Source organism: Nelumbo nucifera, chromosome 3, assembly GCF_055504915.1.
Source record: "Nelumbo nucifera cultivar China Antique chromosome 3, China Antique-T2T, whole genome shotgun sequence".
Lineage (NCBI taxonomy): Eukaryota > Viridiplantae > Streptophyta > Magnoliopsida > Proteales > Nelumbonaceae > Nelumbo > Nelumbo nucifera.
The window spans coordinates 86,666,891-86,685,923 of NC_142651.1; the positions used below are offsets into that span (position 1 = coordinate 86,666,891).

At 40.7% G+C, this 19,033-nt stretch overlaps 1 protein-coding gene across 6 annotated transcripts in view; it reads left to right on the forward strand.

The window, feature by feature from the left end:
- Positions 1-1,883: 1,883 nt before the first annotated feature.
- NMAT1 (Intron maturase, type II family protein) overlaps positions 1,884-19,033 on the forward strand; it is a 47,693-nt gene continuing 30,543 nt past the window's right edge. For all 6 annotated transcript variants that reach the window (XM_010281335.3, XM_088901655.1, XM_010281336.3 and 3 more), the window contains exons 1-3: positions 1,884-2,404; positions 2,645-2,967; positions 3,111-5,488. In XM_010281335.3, the coding sequence (XP_010279637.1) occupies positions 3,175-5,289 (2,115 nt within the window). In that variant the 5' untranslated portion in view covers positions 1,884-2,404; positions 2,645-2,967; positions 3,111-3,174 and the 3' untranslated portion in view covers positions 5,290-5,488. The remainder of the gene's footprint in view (positions 2,405-2,644; positions 2,968-3,110; positions 5,489-19,033) is intronic.

A 19,033-nucleotide genomic window follows, 5' to 3' on the forward strand; every position in this document is an offset into this window, starting at 1 on the left:
CGATTCAGAGCAACTCTTTTTCATTAATTTATCACTTAATTGGTCTCATTACTCTTGTATTTCGATTCAGGGCAAGCAAGAAGGCAATTGGAAGAAAACAAGGCAAATCGGATGATTTTGCACAGTTTCGGCAACAGTAAGTAATCTGGGCATAACTCTCAATTCCGGACTCCGAATTGGACAATTCAAGAGGCATCGGAAAGATGAAAGAAAGGACCACAACATTTATGTTTTGGGTTTTGACAGATTTGGTCCGCATCGAATATGAAACCGGGCCCGAAGTTGGAGCAAGTTCGCAGCCATACCCATTTCACAGCTGAAGCCCAACTTGCAGAAGAGCCTTGTAACAGCCCAAGTTTTAAAGCAACCCAACTCGAACTCAATAGCCAAGAGTCCCAATTTCGAATGTAAACTCCTGAGAGAGAGTCTTATCAGATCTAAAGTTTTGAATGTAATCCTAGAGAGATAAGAAGATTAAGACTAGATCATTAGATAAGAGATATGATAGGATTAGTTCAAAACAAATCAGGACTATCTAACTAAGGTTAATCTCCTAGAAGGAGTTGAAAAACAACTCTCTCCCTCTGCTATATAAAAAGGGGGGTGGACCAGCTTTAAGCATCACTCAAGCATTTAAGAAATCATCAAGCAACTCAAGCTACCAAGAAGATCAGTTCGGCCTACTGAGAAGCAAAGCTTGGAGGGTGCAAAAATCATGAGCAACTAAGCTTTTTCTTTTCTGGTTCAAGGGGGAGGTTCGATTGTATCATCGTGAGGTTCTGTATTTAATTCAAATTCTTGTTTTTAATTCAAGTATTCATTGATTCTTGTGCATATTCTCATTGGATGTTAATGTTAATTAGTCTGACAAATTAATTAATGTTGATTTTCCTACTACTATCCATGGTTCGGTGATCCGTAATTGTCACGAATAGTGGAACAAGTAGCAATTAGGTTAATATCTTTCTGGGTCAATTGTTCGTGACAGCCTTTGACCAATGTATTGACATGTTTTAACCTAAGGGGAATCGATGGAAAAAGATTCGATAATTGCAGCTATCTCAATTATTGTTATTTTGGTTTAACTGTTTTCACAAAGCTTAATGCTATCACTAATTGATATGGAACGCTATCATACCCAGTCGATTAGTGATAAGTGTTGATCGAATGCTGGGTTTGGTCAGCTGATTTAGGAAAACATAAGGTTTATTATGGCTATCCTAATAAATCTAAGGTTAAATGCTTGAATTGCAAGACTGCCGAAGTCTACCTATGATCGATGACCAATTGATCAATCCGAACCCTTGAATCAAAATTCGGTAAGACTGATTTCTCTTGCTTGTTCGTTGCTACTTGCTTTCTTGTTCTTTTAGAATTTTTAATTATTTAATTTTCCCACTCTATTATATTGCGCATTCGGCTAAGAAATTAATCCCTAGCTCCTTGTGGGATTTGACCTAGTACCACTATTACTACAAAAATTTTGTTGTGGGACTACCATTAATTTTGAGGGCTTCAATAACCCGTCATCATTTACAGGTAGCAATATATGTAGCAACAGTGGGTAATCACTGATACATTTGTCCCCTTTTCAGGTGGATAAGACCCAGTGACAATGAGGAAAAAATGCATGGCTGCAATGTCCTTTGGGGTTGGTGTGAAGAACGACCTATGAGGAAAATATCTGGTTTCTAAGTTAGGATGGATGAGCCTAGTCCATGAACACAGGACACAGAAAGGATGAATCCATGTGGACAGAAAATCCCAAAACCCTTCGAATAAATTTCCCAATAAAAATATAAATATACAGAGGGATGTCCAACTACTCTTTATACTTGAATCCACTTTAATGAGAAATGGAAAAATAAATTTCGGGTTGTATAAGAAATTGTCTTAGCATTGACACACCCTTAATTATCAAGAAGGGACGTTGGATCAACCCCATCCTCCCCTAATGGCATAGTTATCACTTAATTCTTCTGATTTCATGATGATTGAATAGGATTTTTTTTTATAAAATATTTAATTGCAGGAATCAATCACAAAACACAGCGATGTTCATTGTTATCGGTTCGGTTGGGCTCTTTCTCTCTCTGACAAAGACGAAAGCATCAAAAGAGAACGAAGAAGAAGAAAGCAAAGTACTTTGCACTCAATTTAGGAAAAGATAAGGAAGTCGGCCTCAGCTCCTTTTGCTATCTTTCCTCTTCTTTTTCATGGTATCTCTACTACTGAAAACAATAGTAGGAGACCCAAGAACCCAAATAGTAAAAATCTTTTGCGGGCATCAAAAAGAGCATAATACCACCACCTTTGTCTCCAACTTCGTCTTCACCATGAGAGAACATCAGTGACCAAATGCACACTAGTGATTTCAGAACCTTAGTCGTCAGAATTGTGGAAGGTTGGTAGTTTACAAAAAGGAATAAGGTTCCGAGTTTTTTTTTGGCTTTTTGCATATACTAAATTGGCACTCGGCATAAAAGTATAGGGTACCTATCCGAAATTTTCCCATTACTAAAATATAGAATAGGGGATAGTTTAAGAAATTTATCCTTTTTATTTATATTTATGTTTAACCGTTGGATATTTACCCGTGGAAAGGCGATGGAACCAACACTGAACTCTTCCATGGTCTGTTCAGGCTTGTTGAATGTTGAGAGCAGATCATATATTTCAGACGAAGTCTAAACTAAAGCGTTAAACTGCCTTCTTCGATGTGAAAAGTAGAACCTGGGAGTGAAATTTCTTAGTTCTGGAACCCGATTTACCGGTAAGAAGTCGACGCTCACAACCTCCAACTGTAACTACAAATTTAATACTCATTCAGAGCCATTGCCCACGTGAACTCTACATCGAACAGTGGATGCTTGACGCGGCTACTTGTAGCCGTAGGTAGGAACATTCCGACGACATTAGGATTGTTCCGACCAAGGCCTGATGCTTAGAAGGAGCACAAGAAAATCGGTAACCAAGTGGTCGTTCTATTTATGGTCTCTTTTGCTTTCTGTTCTTAAATATAGCTAGTGTACCTTGATTGTGTCCCATCTTGAGTTTGTGTGGTTCTATTATTAATTTGGGCTTTCCCCTCTAATGATGATTGCTTACAGGCAAAGGGAGATTATTGAAAGAGTCTAGTAGAAATCACAACGGTTCCCTGCATCACAGCAAAGTATGTCTTTGAGAACAGCCATCAAACACTTACCCTCCCATTTTCTCCGTCGAGCCATTACTAGTATCTCCTCTCTCTCTCCTCTATCAGATCAACTCCAACAGCAAAACCAACCAAATCAGTTCCAACTACAACAACAGAAGCGGCTGCAGGAGCAGGACTCGTATGCGCTAATGAAAGAAGACCCAATTCAGGTATGCTCTGATATCTGGGTCCGGGCTTTCTCTGATCCCACCAAGAAGCCATTTTCCAACCTGACGGGCTTCCTAAAAAAATTCGACTTATGGGCATTGGCTTACCAACGCTCTTGTGCTGAGGAGACGGGCTCCTTCCCTCCTCGAAATGCTATCCACTCTGTCGTCCTTCACAATCTCCTCTCCCTTCGGAATGCTGTTTTAAAAGATGAGTTTGTCTGGGGTATGAAGACGCACCTTTTCATCCGCTCCCCCAATGATAAGCCTTTGACCAAATTGATCTCAAGACGTAAACTTCAAGCCATATTAGAGTCTGATAAGCCTTGCTTCCAAGATCGCATTGTTCAGGAGGTATTATTAATGATTTTGGAGCCTGTGTTTGAGTCTCGCTTCTCTTCCAAGTCCCATGCATTTCGCCCTGGTCGGAATGCACACACAGTCATTAGGACGATTCGGAGTAATTTTGCCGGGTATTTATGGTTTTTACGAGGTGACTTGAGCGGCATTTTTGAAAATGTTGATGTGAATGTATTGATGGGCTCTTTAGAGAATGCTGTCAAGGATAAGAAAATCTTGGGTTTGATCAAGTCAGCTCTAAGAACACCGGTTAGAGTTCAATCACGAGATGATCTGTTGACAAATAAGAAGAAGAAGAAGAAGAAGAAGGGGACGAAGAAGAAAATTCTGAACGAGAATGAACCGAAACCTGATCCGTATTGGTTAAGAACCTTCTTTAACTTTGCTCCAAAGGAAGCTGCAAAGGTCCCTTCTTATGGTCACTGTGGTATCTTAAGCCCTTTACTTGCCAATGTCTGCCTGAATGAATTAGATAGTTTGATGGAAGAAAAGATAGTTGAATTTTTCCTCCCATCTAAGCTTGATTCTATATGGAATGATGCAGATAATGATGGTAACCATAACCCCTCTTGGCCCGAATTTGTTCCATCAAGTGGAAGGGAGAAAACTCGTAAAATGGATTACATCCGATATGGGGCCTTTTTCCTGATTGGGATCCGAGGACCTAGAGAGGATGCTATAGAGATAAGGAAGAATTTGATTGAATTTTGTGAGAGAAAATATGGATTAAGGCTAGACAATTCTAAGGTGGAGATTGAACACATTAGTAGGGGAATTCAGTTCTTGGACCACATAATTTGTCGTAGGGTGATACATCCTACATTGCGTTATACTGCAACTGGGGGGAGAATTGTGAGCGAGAAGGGTGTTGGAACATTGCTTTCTGTTACTGCTAGCTTACAAAATTGTATTCGCCAATTTAGGCGGCTTGAGTTTGTTAAGGGTGACAGGGATCCTGAGCCATTGCCTTGCACTCCAATGCTCTATGCCAGCCAAGCTCATACAAATTCCCAGATGAACAAGTTCCTAGAGACTATGGCTGATTGGTTTAGATATGCAGATAACCGCAAGAAAGTAGTTGGATTTTGTGCTTATGTCATACGGAGCTCCTTGGCTAAGCTTTATGCTGCACGGTATAGACTTAAATCCCGTGCTAAGGTATATAAGATTGCTACTCGTAATCTCAGTCGGCCATTGAGAGAAAGTAGGAACAATGCAGCACCTGAGTATTCAGATCTATTGAGGATGGGACTAGTTGATGCTATTGAAGGCGTTCAGTTTTCTCGTATGTCATTAATTCCATCATGTGATTACACTCCTTTCCCTAGGAATTGGGTCCCGTATCATGAGCAGGTGTTGCATGAGTATATTAGGTTACAAGATCCAAGATTCTTCTGTGAATTGCATAAATCAGTGAAACGCCAAGGTTTGAGTTTTCCTCAAGATGAGCTATCAAAGATGGTTTGGGACTATAAAACTCATGGGGTTAAGCACCATCCATCTCATGTTGATGACAAAGAAACTGCAGATGTAAGCGAACATGATAATAGAGTTTCAGTTTCTTGATGAGAAGATTCTTCCTGCATTTGGTTCTGTGCTATACTTTAGCAGTTTTTGTATAAAATGAAACTATTGTATGTGGCATGCACTTCTGGATGATGTGTGAAGTGGGAAGAGCTCTCATTCTCAAAAGGACCCTGAGATTGTTACCAGCATCACTCACAAAATGTCAGACATATGGAATGATTCATCAGATGCATTAAAGGTAATTTTATTTCCTTTATATTCGATTGGATTTCTATTCTTCTGCTTGAATTTCTGTTATTCTTCTTACTTGAATACAGATGTTAGCTACTCCTTTCTTTTCATTGTTGCTCAGATTTTCTCTCCCTTTGTTTCATTGTGTGTTTTAACCATTTTTCATTTTTGAAAAAGGTAACGTTTAAATGTTTTTTCAATATGTCAAAAAGTTTCATGTTCAGTCATGTACAATGAAGCTCTGTGCACAAGTTCAGTTTGTATTGTAGAAAAGAAATAAGGCTCAAAATAAAAGGACTGATAAGGAACTTCCATGAATTTTTGTTGTACTGGTAGCTAATATGGGAGAGTTCTGACCTATGATGCCATATATTGATAAGGGCATTGACATGGATACGGGAAATGGGGATATGACCCTCCATTTTCTAAAGTTATGGACATGATAAGGGTATAGTTGTTTCATGTAATATGCTTATTTCATGCATTTATATCTAGATTTTGAATCTATGGTGCAAATGGTCTTGACAGTGCGTCGAAGAGCTATGTAAGCCAAAGAATGTTTGACAGTAGGGAGTTTGATTAGATGTCTGGGAGGGAAACAATTGTAGCGGAATTGGATAAGATGTATGAGGAGGGAGGTGGAAAATCGGTGGTAGTGGGTAAACAGGGGTGGATCTGGGCCGGAGAAGGAATGCAAGAACCTCGGAGTTTCCTGTTAATGACACACTTGAGACGGGGGAGCTCAGGAAATCCAAAGGGTCCGGAAACAGGCAGCTGGTCCATGTGACCAAAGTTTTTCACAGGCTTAAGGAGGGGCTTGTAGGGGATGACCCCTGTGGCAGATTCAAGAGAATCTATAGAAGAAAAGGAGTGGAAGTGAAGGTTAAACAATCCTCATCGAAAGACAAAGACAAGGTTTTTCCTACTGAGTTAGACCCGGCTAACATGATGCAAGTTTTTGTTCCGTCCTCTCAAAAAGATGAGGTTTCCTCAAGAGAGAAGTCGAAAAGAAATGATTTAGAGGGCACAAATGAGAAGATTGGGAAGGAGAACTTAATTGTAAAGGAGGATAATGAAAAGGTGGAAGAGGAGGGAGAGGGAAAGATTAATACTTAGGAGCCACTGTTATGTTCGGTGTATTCTATCTACCTCAAAAGAACTTTCATTGGGCTAACCAAAAAAAAAACTGACAAACCTTTGGGACCCTCTATCAGTGGGTCTTATCCACCTGAAAAGGGGACAAATGTATCAGTTATTGCCCACTGTTGTAGCATATGTTGCCACATGTAAATGACATACATTTGGGACCCACTATCAGTGGATCTTATCCACCTCCAAAGCAAATTAATAGTGGATCCACTGTTATAACAGGTGTGCTGGTTTGGTGGGTCCCGCCCACTATAAACAAAGATAAGATTTAATAATTAGAAATTAATCCATTGTAATATTTGGTGAATTTTATCCACCTCAAAGGAAAATCAACAATGAATCATCCACTGTTACAAAAAAGTATGAACTGTTTTTGGGCTTGGTGGGTCCCATCCACCATAAACAAAAGCAAAATTTAATAGTAAGGATTTAATACTCTAGTGGACCTGCCCGAATAATACCATTTAACTCCTCAATCCCAACAGCTTGTTGCATGATGCTTTGGGTGTTTTTGATGGTAGATTCAACTTTAGATTGCCATAAAGGAGACTGAAGGGCCATACCTTTTAACAAACTGATTGCATCCTCAATCGTTTGTCTACCCAAAACCAATGTCGTAGGTGATGCATTGTCAATTTCCCTCCTTATTGTAGTTATGGTAGTCTCAATTAAATTTGAAATAAGTGAATCTATGCTGCTATGAATATTAGATGCTGCATCAATAGAGGGATGTTCTTCTTTTGCATTACTCGGTTGTTCCAAATCTTCTGCTACGATCCCACCTATTATCTTCGATCGAGAAGAAGAATCAACATGGTGCACTATACAAATGTCAGTTGAAGAATCATGTCCGACTATATTGCTACTTGGCATGAGAATGGGATCAAGGTCACTAGGTGGGAGCGTGACATCATCATATGCTCTGTAATCTAATGGTTCTTCATAAAAAATTATTATCTGAGAGTCAACAACCCTTGTGACATCACTTGTCTCTTATAACTTACTAGGTCTTGGATATCTTGTCTTCTTGAAATTTATGTCACGATCTTCTTCATTTGAGAGACATAAGGGACGACAAATACCACATCCCTTTGAACTTGAGGAGTCAACAATAGGTGAAGACTGCTTGGGATTTTCAATTTCTTGCAAATCACACTACCATTCTCCAATTTTAATGGCACCCCTTATGTTTGCAGAGATTTGCCTCAAATTTATGATGCATACATATGCCTTAGGAGTTGGTGTGTCCTTAGGACCAACTACAACAGAAATAACATCACGTAGTGGTCTAATAAAAAAGGGACTTGTATATCGGAACCACCATCTCACATATGAGTATGTACATACACCATATCTACTCATTCTCGGCATGATGAAACAAGTGGGTATTGATATGAAATAACATCTGTTAAGCCAGTGCCACTTCTTCTAAGGTGTGCTTCTCATGTAGCTCAAAGTTGAACTCGAGGGTATTTCTTAGGATGCCTTGATGAAAGCCAACTTGCTGAGCAAAGCGGCTTGGGTAATAAGGTTCTAAACAAAGATCTAAACCTATCCACACAGGAAGAAGCCACGATCAGATATAGATTAGGAATTCAAATTTTGATTTTGAGAGGTCATTTGTGTCAAGTTTTTCCACACCTTCATTTCGAACATATAAAAAAGGCCGAAAAGTAAAATAGTTGCTGTTACGAAAAGTCATTCGTGCCTCGAAAGTATTCTGGAATTCAGGTTGTAAACCTGCATATCTAGCCAAATGAGGATAACTCTCTGGAAATTCATTATCTGATCAACATCGGTACAAATGGTGGAAGTTTTCAATAAGCCATCCCACTACATAATGAATAGGAAATTTGGCATTTATATGCTCAAGTCCTTGAGGATGTGTAGCACAAACACCAATACCGTAATCTCTTTTCAATAATAATTTTTTTTCTTTATTTATCTTCAAAACAGAAAAACACCCATACCATGATAAATAAAACCCAAAACTACTTGGGCTAAAGAAATGCAAGTACCTTGGGCCATTAATAGGCCATATAAAATGTCTCTGGCCTTACCACATCTATTATATGGAAGAACAAAGTGACTCATCCAAAATGCTAAATAAGCTGCCAGTTGACCCATCTTTGGAACAATTAAAGATGACTTCTCTTTAGAAGAAGAAGAATCAATCACCTTCTTGGAGCTAGAGTTAGTCCTCTTGCTATTTCTACCTTTCTAAAGGTGGGTCTTCTCCATGTCCTTCATAAATGATTTATCCCCTATAGAGCTCGAACCAATGGATCCAATCAACTTCATCATTATTGAAATGATGGCATAACTGTGCATCGATTTATAATAATTCAACAACAGGAGAATACATGCACTCACCACTCTCCATAAGAGAAAATAAATCTTGATTGGTGGGTATAAATTCTTCATTCGGAATACCTAGAATAGGTAATCCACCTATTTGGTTGATATCGAGCAAAGAAATCCCAAGTTCACCACTACCATAATGAAGAGAGTTGGTCTGAACAATCCACATCTCACAAAAGGCTCACCAAACATTTGGGTTACGATGATATGGATATCTAGAAACTACAACAACCACATAAATTCTATCTTGTTGAAACTCCTTTTTATAGTTTCTCAAAATCACTTTAGTCCACTCTAGCAAACCTGAGCAAAAGTCAATTAAACCTCTAAACCTAAATTTATCTCCTTATCTCCGTTTCTGTGCTAGCATGTGCACCAATGTTGGATACAAGTTCTCATTCATCTTTACATTGACAAGGGCATTTGGTGAATTGTTAGCATTCTCAAGTGTAAGAGCTTTAAATCTTGCTCCATCTATTGAACAACACTCTACTTGTACCATGAATTTATTATGATCAATCTTGAAGTCACCAGATTGTGCTTTCACTATTTGTATCCAATTGATGAAACATTCATTTGGGGCATTTAAACTCAACTTTGAAATTGGGATGGACCTATAATACTCTCCCAAAACTAACTTGTTGACCATTCTCATTGGGAGCACATTCTTATTTGACCTGTCCAGAAACAATCCAAACTTATGAACTTGCATGTGCCATCTACATAAAATAGAGAGAGACTCAATTAAAACAAAATGAAATCACAAAGGGAGCACTAATCTCCATACATAAAAAAGTTATGTAGCTTTAATACCCACCATAGGGTAAAAACAAAATCTTCTAAAAACTGGTGGGTTCAATGTTTAAAACATTAAACATCATATTACTGATAAGGTCATAAATGTTCTAAATGATAACTCCTTTATTTTCTCAAAATTTAAGTTCTGTTTAATGAGCTATCTGTAGAGGAGATGGGCCGAATGGCCCTTAGACTATCATTTCATGTTATGTTATGTTTCTCTTTGTTATGGGCCTTATTCTGGGCCCATACTCTGTAATGTTTTGTTTTTTGTATTTTTCTGCCCACTTAAGGGCCTCTCTGTAATTTATCAAAGATTAACACCTTAATAAAATGTTTAGAGTGTTAGAGTGAGGTTAAGTTCGAAACTCTCACTCTCTAACACTCATTGCCGCCAGCTCTCTCTCTTCTCTTCCTCTCTTGTTTGTTTAGTTTCTGTTTTGCATCTAATCTCAAACAGTTCCATACATCAAGTGAACTGTTTTTCAACTTGGTATCAGAGCGGGTCATTGCTTGGCGTGTCCCTCATGTGGTTCTAGTTCAGCCAACTGCATGAGGAGGTTCTAGGGCTGAATGTTTACAGTCATTCGCCTGGTTCTTGGAGGTCATTGGAGGGTGCCCAAGTTTCTATACACTTGGAGAAGGGTTCAGTGACCAGGAAGAATCAGAGAGCAAGTTTTCCAGCCTGATTTGAAATCAGAAAAAGGGGATTTCGAAGTTAGCTCAGAGAGCAAAGTGTTCGGCCTGGTTTGAAGTTCGAACCAGAGATACTGTAAGTTGTTTTTTCAGTTCTTTGCTGAGTTATTTTGTTATTTGGGAGGACTGTTAAAGCATTCAAAGCACACCTCCATTCGGCCCACTGTTGCTGGACTGATTCTACTCAGAAATTTCTGGGTTATTTTGGAAGTGTGGTTCGGCTGTTATTGGACTTCCAAAACTGCTGAAAACTGATCTAAACTAAGTGGTACAAGCCTCTACTTTAGTTCAGCTACTTCTTGGACCTAGACGGAGTGTTCTTGAAGTGATTTCTGCTGGGTTAACAGTGAAGTGTTGACTGTTGCATACATAGTGTTTGTAAAAAGTCCTCTTAGGTATTGTGGACTGTATTTTTTTGTTCTCCTTGGGAAATTATTGTTGGGAACCAAGGATACTATTGTTTGGAGACCTGCTGATTGTTCCTTGAAGGCTGAATCAGGGTTTCTTCTCCTTGAAAGTGTTGCCACTGAACTTGGTTCTCACAGTTGTCAGATCTGAACTGAGTTTGTGTGTTGCTGTGTTTGCTATTGTTTCAACCCAATCTGAGTTCTTTGAAATCATGTCACTTTTGGAAGGCTTGTCGAAACCCTAATTGAAGTTGTTACATAATGGACTTCTCAGAAATTGAGAACAAGAGCACTGCTGAATATGGACATAATTCGGGAACTACAACTGATTCCTTGTTGGCTGTAACTACAGTTAAACTGGATGGAACCAATTATTTGGCCTGGTCACAATCCGTAAAAATTCATATTTGCAGTAGAGGATCCCCCAGAGGAGGATCCCTCTTATGAGAAATGGGTGCAAGTGGGTTTTTACCATTAAATACAGGGTTGATGGAACTATTGAGAGGTACAAGGGCAGACTTGTTGCAAAAGGCTACACACAGACATATGGGATTGACTACCTGGAGACTTTTGCCCCTGTTGCCAAGATGACATCTGTGAGGGTTCTTTTATCTCTGGTAGTTCACTTTGATTGGCCTCTCTATCAGTTAGATGTAAAGAAAGCATTTCTGAATGGTGACTTACATGAGGAGGTCTACATGTGTCTTCCTCCAGGAATGTATGGGAGAGATGCAAGGAAAGGTATGTAAATTGAAGAAATCACTTTATGGTCTCAAACAATCTCCTAGAGCCTGGTTTGAGAGATTTAGAGCTGCACTTGTTAAATTCGGCTATGTTCAGACACAGTCAGATCATACTCTGTTTGTAAAGAAAAGTGGATCTCTAGCAGTGTATCTCATTGTGTATGTTGATGACATTATAGTGACTGGTGATGATGCCTCAGGCATTCTGGCCCTTAAGTCTTTCCTCCATACAGAATTTGAGATTAAGGATCTGGGGGAGTTGAGATACTTCCTTGGCATAGAAGTTGCCAGATCCAAGGATGGGATTCTTATTTTCCAAAGGAAATATGTCATTGATTTGTTGTCTAAAACTAGAAAACTGGGTGTAAGATCAGCTGCAACTCCCATTGATATGAGTCACAAACTTTCAGCTTCGGATGGAACTTTGTTGGAAGACAAAGGGGTCTTTCAGAGACTTCTTGGGAAGCTTCTATATCTATGCATGACTAGGCCAGATATTGCGTATGCTGTCAGTTGCATTAGCCAGTTCATGCATGCTCCTAGAGATACTCATATGGCAGCAGCAAAACGGATTTTGTGCTATCTGAAAGGCTCTCTAGGAAAAGGAATTCTATTTACCAAGCATGGTCATCTGAAACTTGAAGCCTATACTGATGCTGATTGGGCTGGAAATATTGATGATAGAAGATCTACTTCAGGGTATTGCAGTCTGGTGGCTGGTAATGTTGTCTCTTGGAGGAGTAAGAAACAATCTATTGTGGCCCGATCCTCCGCAGAAGTAGAGTATAGAGCCATGGCACATGGAGTCTCGGAATTGTTGTGGCTAAGGTCCTTAATGGAAAAACTTGTGATTGATCATGACAAACCCATGATGTTGTACTGTGATAATCAGGCTGCCATCAACATTGCTCACAACCCGGTACAACATGATCGAACCAAACATATTGAGGTTGATCGACACTTTATTCGAGAAAGAGTCTCCTCCGGTGAAGTGTGTCTTCCATTCATTACTTCTGAAGGACAATTGGCAGATTTTCTCACCAAGGGCATTTCCAAGGCAAGGCTTCAACATGACACCGACAAGCTGGGCATGATTAACATCTATGCTCAGCTTGAGGGGGAGTGTAGAGGAGATGGGCCGAATGGCCCATAGACTGTCATTTCATGTTATGTTATGTTTCTCTTTGTTATGGGCCTTATTCTGGGCCCATACTTTGCAATGTTCTATTTTTTGTATTTTTCTGCCCACTCAAGGGCCTCTCTGTAATTTATTAAAGATTAACACCTTAATAAAATGTTTAGAGTGTTAGAGTGAGGTTAAGTTTGAAACTCTCACTCTCTAACACTCATTGCCGCCAGTTCTCTCTCTTCTCTTCCTCTCTTGTTTGTTTAGTTTCTGTTTTGCATCTAATCTCAAATAGTTCCATACATCAAGTGAACTGTTTTTCAACTCTATCCATAGTTGAGGTCTTTTGGCTCTTAAAGGAAGCAATTTAAGCTGATGTTTTATGATATTATTGTCAGTTCATTACAGATTTTGACTGACAATTTATTTGGTTGGGCTAGCATTCAACCTAAAATTCTCCTATAATAGATTCTAGACTATAGCTTATCCAGTCCAGAAATTTCTTGTTGGAGACATTAAGTATTTCAGGATTATTTTGAACTTGGTGATGCTTTGATAACCATCATGGAAGATTTTGAACTGATGACATTTTTTATTTTAGGAATCTCTTGCAATAAATGGTTGGATTTAGGTTGTAGGGAAATTATAAACTTTACGATCTATTAGCACAACAGTTTAGTTCAAGTTTAGATTTAATTTGATATATGATAGAAGGCTTCAAAGAAGGTGAACAGTCTGTACAAGATAATTGCAAAAGTGTTGTCTTTAAGGGTAAAGAAAGTTCTTCCTACCATTATTGCACACAAACAAGGAGTTTTTGTGAAGGGAAGGCAGATCACTGATCAAATATTGATTGCAAATAAGAGTTTGGAGAGCTTTAGGAAATCCAAGAAGAAGGGAGTGGTTTGCAAATTAGACTTTGAGAAGGTTTATGACCTAGTTGATTGGTCCTTCTTGGTGGAGGTGTTGAGAAGTTTTGGCTTTAGAGACAGATGGTGTAAATGGATTTGGGGTTGTGTTAGGAGTTGTCACTACTCTCTCTTGTGTTAGGAGATCTACTTTCCCCCTTTCTATTCACTTTGGTTGTAGATGTCTTAGGGAGACTGATCCATAGAGCTGACTCGAGGAACTTAATAAAAGGATGGAGAGTAGGAAGGGAGGAAGTACCACTTACACACTTGCAGTTTGCAGATGACACAATCCTATTCTGTGAAGGTGGGGACATAAATTGGATCGGGAATTTAAGATTGGCAATACAACTCTAGATGTCTAATCTCAAAGTGAACTTTGATAGGAGTTGTATGGTGGGAGTGAATTTGGAGGAGAGGGAAGTAAGTGAATATGCAGGTGTGTTAGGTTGTGCATTCTTGGATTTGCCTTTGATTTACTTGGGCCTCCCCTTAGGAGATAACCCCAAGAATGAAAGCTTTTGGAACATAGTATTGGAGGGATTTGAGAAAAGGCTTGCTTCTTGGAGGAAAAATTATCTCCTTAGGGGGGAGAGTCACTTTGATTAGGTCTACCCTAGCTAACCTTCTTGTTTACTTCCTGTCAGCGTTTAAGATTCTTACAAAGGTTTCTAACAGTGTGGAAAAGTTAATGAGGGATTTTTTGTAGGAGCCAGGAGAGGAGAAGAAAGATCACAGGATGAGTTGGGAGGTGGTAACTAGATGTAAGAAGCTAGGAGGGCTTGGGATTGGGAATATTAGGAAAAGAAACATGGCGTTGTTGGGGAAATGGTTGTGGAGGTTTCCACTGGAAAGGGACAAATTGTGGATGAAGATAGTGGCTAGCATACATGGGCTGGAAGAGAACGATTAGGATCCAGGAATTATGGCAAGGGCTATAGCTGCTTATCCTTGGAAAGCCATTCATGATCTGCTTCCAGTTTTCTCCCCTTGGATCAGGTATGATTTGAAATCTGGTAATTGAATAAAGTTTTGGGAGCAACCTTGGTTTGGGGACTTACCTCTGATGGACCATTTTCTCTCTTTGTACGCTTTGTTAGATTTAAAAAATGAACCCATCTCCTCTTTCTTAGTTCCTTTAGAATCTACTTCTGGTTTTGGGTGGAACCTGGGCCTAAGAAGAGCAATTAGGGATACAGACTTGGGCTGTATTTCGTCTTTGCTAGCCATCCTTGAAACTGTTTTCTTGGACCCTAGTAAGGAAGACACCAGATTTTAGACCCCTTCCTACTCTAGTTCTTTCTCTTGTGCTTTGTTTTTTGAGACTTAATTCAGCCTTCTGTTCCTTTGGTGACCGAGATAGAGCACTTTAAGTTGAAGATGGACTCTATCTTTGCTCGCGGCTAGATGACGCTTGACGGGTGGATGAAGTACTGGTTTGAGTACCATGGTGGTAATAACTTCATGGTGCAGAAGATGAACAGTTAGTGTCACTTGGCTGCTTTCATTCTTTATGTATCTTCTAGATTATGGACTACACACCTGACTTGTGACATTGGCGGTTTTGGCTGTTGGAGGTGATGGGAAGGGAGATCCATCATATGGATGGCCGAACCATGAAGGGTGGTTGGGCGAAATTTCAAAAAATTTCTTTCTCCCTTCCGAGAATCCTATTCCCTGATTTAGAAAAACTGCATTTTTCAAGGTTCGTTCTTGAAACAAACCGAACCAAATCTGAAACCAAGATTAAGGGAGGGATATACCTGATACGGAATCCACGCAAGTAGCTCATAGCGTAGGTGTTCATGCCCAAAGAGGCCACCAAATCGCACCTCCACTGAAGATGACACAGCTTAGGATGAGGCAGGATCAGCAAAGTAATTCTTCAGCAAGAATTGCAATCCTTTAGCAAGGATCACGCAGGGGATGTGAGCACAACTTTAGATCTGATTCTTCAAGCAAGAATTAGAATCAAGAACTATTCTTGATCAGTCCAAGAATGTGGAGATCGAACTAGGTAGGGCGGAAAGAACAGAGAGAAGATCTGGATTCAACAAAAGTGTTTAACAGAAGGATTTCTCCCTCTATTTATAACCTCTCTGTATTAGCTTCCTAATCCTATCAGGAAAGGGTTCTTTGATCCAAATCTTTATTTGGATCTGAACTCTTAAGTGGATAAGACATATCTTATCCTTTTGCTGATCCAGAAGCAGAACTAAACTCAAATTCACCCATAATTAATTAATCTAATTAGCCCAGTTCGAAATGGGTTTTAGGCCCATTAAGTTATCAGGCTCACTTCCCCTTTAATTTGCTGGCTAGCTTGGCTCTCTTTGTGGCGTGGGACCTTAACATTGATCTCCACAAAAGCCATATGGGTTCAGCCTAGCCTCTATTACAAGGCCTGGCCGAATTCATTGCTGTAGATAGTGAACCTCTGAGCCCATCAGTATGGGCTCTTAGCAGGCCCAACATTTACACTAAATGGTTTTTGGGTCCAACCACCTTATGAAGGCCCAAGGACTATGGACTTAAGTAAGATTAGCCCATTAGTTTAAAACCCCTAAATGGTCTTACACTTAACCTCTCAGCCCATAATGATCAAACACTGCCCGACAAGAGATGACCTCTCCCTCGGCTGCAAGGTACAGTGTTGCACTCTCTGCTCACATGGATCCTGAGAATTAAAACCTTTTGCAAACATTTTGTGAAACCATAATATATATGTATATCTCTATATAAATATATTTTGCAAAACAAATCTCAACAAGTTTGAAATCAACTGCCGACAGTTTAGGTATCCATTAGAGAGAGTGCATTCCCCGATCATTCAGTTTGTCTGACAAAGCGGCTGATTCTGTCACTATGATCACCCACTCAGGTGAATTCTAGATTGCCCCAACATACCCAGGTTTTGACCCCCACTAAGTATCTCACTGATTGGCACATCAAAGACAACCCAATCCAACACCTAGTGCAGTACCATAATCGAATCTAGGCGTTAGGTGTAACTTTCCAGTTTTGCCCATCTGTCTCCAAGGTCCAGGGCATAATTGGAAAATGGTCCGGTTCGGGGTTTCAAGCAAGCCCACACTAATGTGCTTTAGGTCTCACCTCGGCAGTTGAGACAAGCCACCCCAACCGACTTGGCAACACATTAGTGTCAGCCTTGGCAGGATAAACCTCCCCAGGTCTATCCAACGGCTATGAAGATTCTAAACTAACACGAGTCTCATAAGTGTCCAGTTTAAGGGTATTACACAGAAACACCATAGATAACATGAATCAATTATGCACTTTATTCATTTACAATAAATGTCAAAAAAAGTACATCAATCTGATTGGAACTAAGGGCCTACATTGTCTAACAGGAGGACATCAGCTGCCGTTGGCATCGATGTTTCTCGGCTATTTGAACGAGCATATGGATGACACTATCCATCGGATTATGGACCCTGGATGTGCACGCCGGTCTTACGTGTTATGCCTATTCTTGTTCATGTTCCTCTGCAAGCGCTTTGGTTTGGATGTCGCACCTCGCGAGTTATCTCCCTTTTTTGTGCATGTGGCCACACTAGATGAAGTAGTCTTGGCAAGTTTCTTTTGACATTTGTTGAAGGAAGCGATGGTTGAATGCGAAGAGGGGAAGAGTTTTGGTGTCAACGGGATAGAAGCTTGGATTGCCAGTTTGGACAGCTTCGTGGCTCACCCCTATGTTGATTATGTGCCCCATTCCATTCCATTCTGTGTGGGAAATGACGTTGCCGAAGGGGGTGATGAACAGCGTGCTGTTGGTGCTGATAATCTTGTGGTCAGGGCTGCTTGCCTGGTGCTATGGCCTGGGGTCCTCGGTTATTTGGACAGGTCAAGGCCCAGTCTAGTGCTTACCATCCGGACCGCCTCCTGCACTAATTTGGTTATGACTGCCTAGGCTTGCAGTTCCTCATACATGGGAGCGAGGATGTGTTCTGGCAGTAGCATAATGACCTTGCGTTTGTCGGTGTTTCTTGTTTTCCATTGGCGGGGTATAAGCGCACTAAAGTTTGTAGCTCACTATGCCGTGGCTATCTTTGCGCATTGCTCAGTTGATTTCAAATGTTCATGGTGGTGGAGCCTCGTCTGAGGCATGTAATGGCTCCCCCACTGGGTCATGCTGTGGAACAAGCCAAGGCGGGTTTGTCTGGTGTGTAGGGTCCACTGCACACATCCGCTCCAATTGCCCTGCTTGACACGGAAGTGCGATTGCACAAAGGGAAGCAAGTTGTGGTCGAGGAAGGGGAGAGTAGCTAGCCTGCCTTGTTCAGTTAGGTAGACCCGTCCTTTTCTATTAGGGGCGACGAATATGAGTATTCCACTGGCGGGCCCTCGACTTGGGGTATAGGACCCTGTTCGTGGAGCCAACATTGAGGGTGTTCCGGTCCATGTTCTGGTTGATGCACCTCGCGAAGATGACGTTCCAACCCAAGCTTAAGTAGGATTTGGGCAATCAACAGGGGATTCTCTGCCACTTGTTTCCGATATAGCGGTCCTGGTCACGGGTGGCCGTGTGAAGAAAATAACCCCTCGTGTCCGTGAATGGGGGACGAAGTCATCTGCATTGGTAAGCGTACTAACAATTGACTCAATTTATCATTCGAATTTCATTTCTTTTTGTCTGGACTAAATGTGTATTTGCAATCGTTTGTTTCGAAATAGGTAGGGGTAAGAGAAGGTTGTCCCGAGCCTGTCGTCATGCGAGCACCAAGTGAGGATGCTGTGAATGAAGAGGTACCTATAGCTGCATCGAATGGGCAATATTTTCTTATACTATTGCTTTGTCTATGTTTGTGATGCCATGCTCTTTTATTTGTTGCCACAGGGAGTGTATGGTGTCATCTCGGCCAGTTTGCCTTTAATACCCATCATCAAACGTTTGGTGGAAGATTTGAAATCTCTTCGCCCGTTGGTCAGAGAGGAAGAGTTGCCAAGGGAGGAGGCCGGTGATGTGAGCGTTCTAGCTGTTAGTTCAGATGGTCACCAGGGGAATGCTCTTAATGGGGATGGTGTGCTTGCTGACACTGATGTAATCGTTGAGGCTCCTATTACAGCGTCCAAGCAGCCCCCCATGGGCCTTGTGGCAGGTGAACGGGCGGACGCGCCTATTGTACGTGACTTAGGGGTAATCATGTGACAACCGCCATCAACGAGGATATCCCAGGGATTCAGCTTTCATCGGCGGACGTTCAAGTGCCCTGATCATCCCGAAGTGATAGTTGCGCCAACACAAGTGGAGGTCGATGAGTTGGACTCGCAGGCTGGTGACTTGGACCTTACTATTGAACTCGAGATAGTGCACCAAGAGCTGATAGATTGTTACGAGAGGGG